The sequence below is a fragment of the Tubulanus polymorphus genome, chromosome 3 (genome assembly GCF_964204645.1).
Source record: "Tubulanus polymorphus chromosome 3, tnTubPoly1.2, whole genome shotgun sequence".
Classification (NCBI taxonomy): domain Eukaryota; kingdom Metazoa; phylum Nemertea; class Palaeonemertea; order Tubulaniformes; family Tubulanidae; genus Tubulanus; species Tubulanus polymorphus.
The window spans coordinates 363,716-373,186 of NC_134027.1; the positions used below are offsets into that span (position 1 = coordinate 363,716).

Sequence of the window (9,471 nt, forward strand, 5' to 3'; positions counted from 1 at the left end):
CTTTACCCTAAAAATCCAAAAGAAGTTGCATTTTTGTGAACTTGCAACAACAGTTCAGTGATCCTAATGAAGTAGGTAAAGTCTGGTAATTCTAATTACAGGAACAAACTGACAGAATGTCAGACGCCGAAAAACGGCGCCATTTCACGCGGTTGAAACGAGAAGGAATAATACAACGCAAAGAATTGGACGATCGTCGACGAAAGTTAGACATTTACAAAAAGTGGCTTCGTGAGGACACGCGTAGAGCTAAACGAGCGAGACAGAGATTACACAGACAACACGTGGAAACAGAGTATAAACTAAAACAGGAATGGGAACAACGAAAACGGCTTCAACATCAGCGATATGTGGAGGAGGAGAAACGGAGAATCGAAGAGGAACGAATTCGTCTGAACAATATCGCCAGACGAGAGGAGATCGTTCGTAAACAACGACAACGACAAACGGAAATATTCGAGAAACTTCGAGAAACGATTCGCGACGAGAAGGAAGAGAACGAGTCTAATTATCGCGAGAAATTGGAGCGAGCGACCACGAAATCCGAGCGTAAAGCCAGGCGTAAACAGCGCCGTAAAATGAAGAAAAAACAACAAGGACAAGCGTCGAGTTTGTTGAAGAGCACGTGGGACGTGACAGCGGCTCTGATGGGTATAGTCGTACAGGCCGATAGAGCAGCGGGTGAAGGAGAACTGATCACAGACGTGGAACAGACTGTAAGTAAACCGTCTGTTACTGAACTGGGACTCGGAGATTTCAGAGGTGCTGAATTCGATGAACAAGAAGTGATCATCGATCTGATTGAAGAATCTGATATTTGCGACAGCGAATCGAGTAGTTTTATTTCGATGGAAAGTATTACCGATTCAGAAGGCGGCGACGACTCGGACGCCGGATTCGAACCCAGACTTCCACCCGGCGCAGCGTTCAAACCGAAGAACAAATTGTTGTCGCATCTACAACGCGAAATTAAAGTTCGCCAGTCATCCAGTTCGATAAACCTGTTCGCATTTAGTGGCGATGTTGACAGTAGCAGCAGCAGTGACGGGGAAGAGAGGGACAGCGATTTGGAAGCCGAGGACGCAAACCGGAACTTCGTCACCTTCACGGAAATGGCGCAGAAAGTCTGCGACGGTGTCGTGGATAACGTGGATAAAGTGTCTAAGTTTATCGTTCAGTGGACAGTGGCGCTGGCGTCGAAAGTCGTAGCGCCGGCGCTCGACACGTTCAACACGATCTACCCAGCGGGGGGTCGAGTATCACCGTACGATCGCCCACATCGACCTATACCACCTGATTCTCAGAGCGAACAAGAAGACGCGCCTGAACCGAAAGACAAAGGTCAAGTTCGTTTTAATATGGTACCGAACGTGATCGAGATTCCGGCTGCGGGAAGCGAGCAACAGTTCTACGCCGATATTAAATTCGACGAATCGGAAAGCGAGGATGAGGCTGAACATGGCGGCAGTTTCAACCAGCTGAAAGTGAAAGATTCTCTGACTCTGCTGGGAGGAGTTGAGGACACTTCCGGCCAGGATGTATCCGGTCTCACCGGACTGAAACACGATTTAACGACGGTCATGCAGGAACTCATGTCCGGATCGCTATCGACGGAGAAAGTCGAACAACTGAAGTCAGTAACACGTGACATACTGACCAGTCTCTCCGAGCAGCGGCAAGCGAGTTCGATATCGGAGTTCGTCGATTCGTCGCTGTTCGAGGCGCGCAACGAGGTGGAACACGTGACGTCACTGGATCACGTGCAGAGCGATGAAATCACGGATCTGGTAAAGGACACGTTACAGCGAGCTCTTAGCGATATAAAACGTAGTAAATCCAGCGTAGATCGAGTCCTTATCGAACGTCTCATAGACAACACTTTAGATAAAGTAGTTAAAGATATCAAAAAAGAAAATCTCAGTTTCTCAAGTCTCAGCAATCTCACTGTAAAAATATCGAAATCACACGATAACGTGAAAAGAGCGGCTTCCGCCGGTGAGATAAACATCAAGAAAAAACGGTCGTCGTCGTCGACTTCGATGAGAGCGAATAAATTCGTGAAGGCGCTTCTATCTAAAGTGGTGACCGACGTGAAACGCGGACGCGTCAGTAACGAGGACCTCATCGAGATGGCCACCGAACTTTATCGTCAAGATGGCGGTCAATTGAAAGCGATGGATTCCTTCACCGATCTCACGAATATCAACAACTTCATACAGAGCACGCTGAACACGTGTCTGTCGCAGTTATCGGCTCAAATGTCTGAGCAGATAGTGGCTGATGTATTGGACCAGGCGGTACAATCACCGCACTCCTCGCTCACCGATATCGTCGAACGAGAAGATAAAATCCCGTACATAATGGCGCTACAGACGTTCATAGATAAAGTATTATCGGGAGCGGCGGTGGACGTGAAAAACGAGTCGGAATCATCTATAGTCATCACTGACCCGGACGTGACGACGAAAGATTCGAAATCAGTGTCGTCCGACGTTCTGGATATATTCCTCGGTAGTATCATGCACGAAGCTGTGAACTCGGTTGAACTGGAAGAAGCGAGCGTCAGTGTACGGGATATGATGACCGGGAAATCGAGTTCGACCAGCGTTCAAAATTTCATCGAAGCCTTGCTCAGTAAAACTAAACTGACCATAAAACGATCTTCGCAAATGAGCGTCGATGACGTAGCGACGGATGTGACGTCGGCAGTTCTGGCGACGATAGACGAATCACGTGACTCGAGATCGGTGACGCCGCGTCGGGCGAGCGATAGCACCCTGGCGGCGAAATCTACAACACCGATAGATGGCGCTAGTACCACTCCTCCAACAACAACCACTCCAACTAAAATAGAAACAACTGGAGTAATTAAAACGAGTGTTGAATTACGACAGTCACGGTCAACTCCAGCCACGTCTGCTGATAGCGCAGACGTCGAACCGACCGCTGCTGAAAACGGAATTAAATGTTCTTCGGTCAACTATCTAGAAAATCGCCAGGCTTCACCTCAACGCCACCAAGCGACGCCTCCTATAACTAACGATAGCGACTTGAGCGACGCAGCCAGCGATAACCCGGATGATGACGTCACGATAACTCCTACTTTGCATAATAAGAAAATCGATATCGATCAGGAGATGATGAGTCCGGTTTTGGCGGCCATTTCTAATATGCGTTTTACAACTTTAAAGCGTCAATGCGACTCGCAAAGTAGCGCTAAATTCTCTTTTACAAATCTCATTAACCCGGAACTAGCGCGTATCAAAGGTCTTCAAACCGACTCTGAAGTCGGTCTAAGGAAACAGTTACTGAAAACGGCGATGAATAGTCCTAGTTACCACCCGGGTCCCGGAAGCCCGGTATATATACCGGCTTCCGGTTCAGATTCTGACCAATCAGAACCTGACGAGATCGATGAAAGTTCCTCGGAGGACGATGAGCAGGAAGAAGTAATGAATGTTGTCGATAGCGTGGTCGCCATGGAGCTTCCCAACTATGACGACATCGAAGCGCCCCCTAGTGTCGAAAGTTTGAACGAGAAAGCGGAAGAAGAGGTAGTCAGTAGGAAGAAGTCGAGTATTGGAGAACGACTGTCGCTGAAATCATCGGTTCATTCAGACGGGAGTTCATCATCGAGGCAGCCCCAGTCGAAGAGTTCGGGAACATCAACGGGAAAACTAACTTCTGTTCGATCGAAACTATCGTCATCGTCAGGAAGCGAGGCGCGACGCAAACCGTCCTCGTCATCCTCCTCCTCCTCGGCACACCGTCAGAGTAAAACTACTGCAAGTACAAGTGGAAGTTTGTGTAAACAGACATCATCAGCGCACAGTAAAACCCGCCAATCAACATCGTCCGTTAATACCAGCAGCGGCAGCAGACTGAAAACTAAAGTGTCCAGATCTAGTTCTTCTGGTAAAACTAAACCAGCAGCACCTGCAGCGAAAACTTCGTCCACGACCAGCAGTAAAAAGAGCAGCACAAAAAGCGTCAATAAATCCAGTATCAGTAAAACAACTTCATCGACATCAGCAGCTACAGCAGCAGCAGCTGTAGCTGCCTCTGTTAAATCGAGCTCTATTGATAAATCAGCCTCCACTAAAAGTCTCGATCGTAATAAAAGTTCGTCGCGTTTAGTCGTGCTATCACCGAGTAAAACAGTATCGGGAAGCCTCAGCGGAGGAGCATCATCGCCGGTGCGTAAAACACCATCAGGAGATTTACAACAACAACAACCAGTGACCTCGCGTCGGAGGACACCGACCAGCGAGACCCGAATAGCAGCTGACGACCCGCAGCCTCGCGAGGTCGATACGAACTTCGTGTTCGACGATAGCGACCTCACATCTCAAAGTTCTAAAGATAGTCTAAAACAAGACCAGGTTTCATCTTTGAAAGAAGGTGATGTTGTCGAGGTTCGCTCAAGGGACGGATCACTGTCCAGTTTAGTGAAGGTACGATCTAGAGACAGTCAGACTACACCAGGGGACGCCAGCTCGCAGACGAGTATCGGGGGTCGTTACGTCAGCGGCAAGAAAACCAGTAGCAGAATCAGTAACTTATTGAGAACGAGTCAAAGTGATAAAAGTAATTAAATCATTCCGAGTCAAACTCTGTAAGAATTTTGAAATAAATATCTTCTTGTCAACTTCAACAATACGGAGTCATAGTGCGAATATCAGGACGACGTAGGTAACCCCAGGAGAGTTGATTCCTAGGGAGTGGATTGCTTGTTCCTTATTCCATTATCCACTCTAATTCACTGGGGTGATGTTGATAGGAGAGTTCCATACTGTTAGGGAACAACGGCGTACTATACTACAGAGTCCACTTCCACAGTTCCGAGTTAAGATTTCACTCTGAGTTTACTCATTGAAAATGAACTAACCCTAACTCAGAGTTAACTCTAACTCACAACTGTGGAACTGGGCCCAGGGTTGTTTGGTATCTCCCGAAGCGGGTCTTCAGACGTACTCCGATCTGCAATACACGTGTATACACGGGTAACAAATCACTGGATCTTAAATTCACCAATTGTCTTCCTCGAAATTAGACAGTCACAGAATAAATCAGAGGTGTACTGATAGTTAACTGTATATGTACCATGGGCACGGACGTGGGTAGGAGGCGGTGGGCGCTGGCGTGGGTACGAGAGGTCTGGAATGAACTACCGGTGTGATAGAACGGGAATAAGAGTTTGATAATCGTTTTAGAAACGGAAGGTTTATAACCCAGTCAAACAACACAATTCAAATACAATTAAAACATTACTATATTGTACACAGTATTTGGTATAAATGAATGAAAACGGACGGAAAACAAGAAAACTGTGATGAGATGAAACACGTTGAGTTCAGGTGTATGATAGTAGATTAATCTCATAGCTTCCATCAACCTAAAAATAAAAATCAGTCTCCTAAATTAAACAGCTTCAGAATAAACATTCAGAACTGGGTCCAGGTATCTTCAACTTACATCATATCTTCCTAATGATGAACTAGTTTGACTCATTCCAGACTGTTCAGCGAGGACCCACAGTTTCTGTAAACCCTGTGATATTATATCAACTGATGCCAAACCCTGAAAAAAACACATCACAACTCGTTTAATATCAGTTACACATTTGTGATTCCATAGTTTCTAGTTTCAGTTTGATTTCTAGAATCAGTTCATTTAGAGTCAGTTTTAAATGAGAATTTTGGAAAGTGCGCGCATAGTTAAATCTAACGACTGAACTGAATATCAGCGAACCCTCAATATCCGAGATAAAATTAAATCTTATTTCCTGAATTCTATTTTTACCTCAATTGATTCCATTTTCTTGTGAGTTTCTTTTAGTTTATCATCAGTTTTACAATCTCCATCTCCTAGATCTAAACTTTTTAATATCCAAGCCGGTAATTCAATATCACTTTCATTCTGAAATACACAAATACACAAATTTTTAGATTTTGAACAAAATGATTAAGAGAATCTTTTTGTATTCTCGACCCAGTTTGATAGTTCACTGTTTCATTTACCTGGAGACTTGTGCGATAGATTTTAATATCTTCGATTTTAAACTCTTTCCAAACTGGTGACGGCTGTTGGAGAATAAAGCGCAATCCAATCGTGTTATTCATATCAAATAAAAACTGAAAAGTAAAATATTTCATCAATTTACTTTTAAATCAAAGTTTGAGACCAGGGCCCGGTTTCACGAAAAAGTTTAAGCCTAAAACAGTTTAGTTTGAATAAACCATTTTACAGTTGCTAGCCGCCATTTTGTTAGGGTACTTTTGTCCCGTATTGTTGGGTCATTTTTTTCTCTTTTTTAAAAACTATCCGTGATGTGTATTGTATCATATTTCATCTGTCGATGGATGGATTTTGACAACTTCAGCAACATTCAAACCGCGTGAATCTCTAGTTTTCAGTTATGTTAAAATCATTTCTCAAATTTACAACAATGCGACATGAGAGCGACATAAAAATCGGTGGTCAGTTTTTGACGTGCGCATAGAAATCCAGGGTACTGAACTTTGAAGTTCGTTATTTTCAGAAATAATTTTCTAAAAAATCCAAACATTTCAAGCACTGTGCGCATAAACGCCCCCTTTTAGGTGAACTTTGAAATTTTAAGATATCTTGCCTAGTTTTTTTCCTATGGCACTTTAACTGCAGCGCGTGTATTGTCATTCCGAGATTCGGCGCTGTTTTCTTTGCGTGTATTTCAGTATATGGGAGTTTTTTCTTCATTTTCACTACACTTGTCTCTACGGAAAATGGTTTTAATTGTTGGTACGAGTATCAGGTTTAAATATCACGTCGTTTATGCAATATAATAGATCGGAGACGTTAGAGATGTTGGGGTTTAAGGGATTTTTCTGACCAGTTTTAGCAGCGAGACTGAGCGGCATTTTGATCACGCATTCGAAGTTGCGCGCGGGAAGAGAATATGTGGGCCTATATTGAGATGGAAGAAGAAAAGAAATATAGCACTCAAAATCGAGTATGATGACCATTTAAATCAGTAGTCTATCAATAAATTTACATAAAAATCTACTGAAATTAGATGGATGGAGAAGTGGTCAAAAAGCTGGACAAATGGGGTGGGGCAAATATTCAGCTACTTTCTATGAATACTTTCTATTAAGTACACTCAAGATTGATTAGATTGGGATGAAAATATAGGAAAACGTTTTCTTGTTTTGGTGGTGAAATATCAAGTATCAAGTTCGAATGTCAGACGCAGGTGATAAAATGTAAAAAGTGACATCTACCATCACAAAAACGCAAGAAGTGTGTGGATTGCATTTACAACAAAAGAGTGATATTTCTTGGGTGCATGTACGTAAGCCTCTGCCTGCCGTAAAAGCGGTTACCATTACAGTCATTACGAACTAGCGCCGGAGAACGGAATACAGTATTAATGCCGTAATATTTAAACCTGATACTCGTACCAACAATTAAAACCATTTTCCGTAGAGACAAGTGTAGTGAAAATGAAGAAATAACACTCATATACTGAAATACACGCAAAGAAAACAGCGCCGAATCTCGGAATGACAATACACGCGCTGCAGTTAAAGTGCCATAGGAAAAAAACTAGGCAAGATATCTTAAAATTTCAAAGTTCACCTAAAAGGGGGTGTTTATGCGCACAGTGCTTGAAATGTTTGGATTTTTTAGAAAATTATTTCTGAAAATAACGAACTTCAAAGTTCAGTACCCTGGATTTCTATGCGCACGTCAAAAACTGACCACCGATTTTTATGTCGCTCTCATGTCGCATTGTTGTAAATTTGAGAAATGATTTTAACATAACTGAAAACTAGAGATTCATGCGGTTTGAATGTTGCTGAAGTTGTCAAAATCCATCCATCGACAGATGAAATATGATACAACACACATCACGGATAGTTTTTAAAAAAGAGAAAAAAATGACCCAACAATACGGGACAAAAGTACCCTAACAAAATGGCGGCTAGCAACTGTAAAATGGTTTATTGTTGTCTTCATTGAAAACATGAAGTAACCATTAGCAATTACACCAAAAATTTGAGTTTAAATTTTTTGTGAAACTGGGCCAAGCAGTAGAAATACCACTGAGCAGCACATGGACAACTGGGTTCAGTTGACCAACATTTGCTTCAACGTATAAAAACTGTGAATCAGAATGGTTAACTCACAGACTCCTGTTGAATATTGCTACCCTACTTATAAACAACGTCTATAAATCTACCTGTTTTTGTTTTATGTGGAAATAGTCTTGCGCACCAGTTTCACAATGAGCATCGGGCATCAGCTGCAATTTATCCACAACTGTTTTCCACGAGCTATCTAAAATTAGGTAAGACATGTCATTCTATTAACAACTCAGTAATGTGATTGAGTTGGATCAATACAGATTGAATACTTTACCAGCATCGATATTATTAGAAGTTTTCTCTTTTGCTTTAATAGTTAGAAATGCTGTGTAATAATTCTTGAAATGAATTTCTCCAACCTTGAAAATATGAATACATCAATCACTACTGAATCACAGGTAAGATAAGGGGAGTGGGGAGAGTGATAGAGACTGAATCACAGGTAAGATAAGGAGAGTGGGGAGAGTGATAGAGACTGAATCACAGGTAAGATAAGGGGAGTGGGGAGAGTGATAGAGACTGAATCACAGGTAAGATAAGGGGAGTGGGGAGAGTGATAGAGACTGAATCACAGGTAAGATAAGGGGAGTGGGGAGAGTGATAGAGACTGAATCACAGGTAAGATAAGGGGAGTGGGGAGAGTGATAGAGACTGAATCACAGGTAAGATAAGGGGAGTGGGGAGAGTGATAGAGACTGAATCACAGGTAAGATAAGGGGAGTGGGGAGAGTGATAGAGACTGAATCACAGGTAAGATAAGGGGAGTGGGGAGAGTGATAGAGACTGAATCACAGGTAAGATAACTGGGGAGAGGGGAGAGTGATAGAGACTGAATCACAGGTAAGATAAGGGGAGAGGGGAGAGTGATAGAGACTGAATCACAGGTAAGATAAGGGGAGTGGGGAGAGTGATAGAGGCCACACTGGTCACTGCAATATCTAACAATTAACATCAATCTAACAATTAACATTAATTAACATCAATAGTTGAAAATATTTCATTATTATTGAAGAGGTGAACCCGGCTTCCGGCGGCATCGGCAAGCGAGGATAAGAGAGATTCTCGATGTTTTTACCTCAGTTTTCAGCACGTTAGGAAATTTCACATCAATAACTGATGAGCCACTGCGTAATTCCGTTTTATAATCTCCGATTTTTATTGTTACCGGGTTTTTAATTATAGCATTAATGTTTTTAGAAGCCATTATTTACGAGTTATTTCACCCAATAAAATCCCGTAAATATTGCCCGGCTGGTGCTGCCATCTCCTATAAACACGGCCTGAGTACAAATTCAATCCACACACACACGTACCACAGCCAGTTTCATTTTCCATTTAGCAA

The 9,471-nt window shown here is 42.8% G+C and overlaps 1 protein-coding gene across 1 annotated transcript; it reads right to left on the reverse strand.

The window, feature by feature from the left end:
* Window positions 1-5,280: 5,280 nt before the first annotated feature.
* On the reverse strand, window positions 5,281-9,369 carry LOC141902779 (nicolin-1-like). Its single transcript, XM_074790670.1, has 7 exons — window positions 9,205-9,369; window positions 8,404-8,488; window positions 8,225-8,322; window positions 6,021-6,134; window positions 5,803-5,919; window positions 5,476-5,580; window positions 5,281-5,395 (listed from the first exon to the last, which is right to left on the reverse strand). The coding sequence occupies exons 1-7, from the start codon at window positions 9,331-9,333 to the stop codon at window positions 5,354-5,356; spliced, it is 690 nt and encodes a 229-aa protein (XP_074646771.1). The 5' UTR covers window positions 9,334-9,369; the 3' UTR covers window positions 5,281-5,353.
* Window positions 9,370-9,471: the final 102 nt, after the last annotated feature.

Excerpts from the sequence above, each read along its gene's own strand:
- LOC141902779 (XM_074790670.1), bottom strand. The coding sequence starts at position 9,333 with ATGGCTTCTAAAAACATTAATGCTATAATTAAAAACCCGGTAACAATA. Across the intron at positions 8,489-9,204 it reads CTAACGTGCTGAAAACTGAG|GTTGGAGAAATTCATTTCAA; the intron begins GTAAAAACATCG and ends CATATTTTCAAG. Across the intron at positions 5,581-5,802 it reads AGAAAATGGAATCAATTGAG|GGTTTGGCATCAGTTGATAT; the intron begins GTAAAAATAGAA and ends TGTTTTTTTCAG.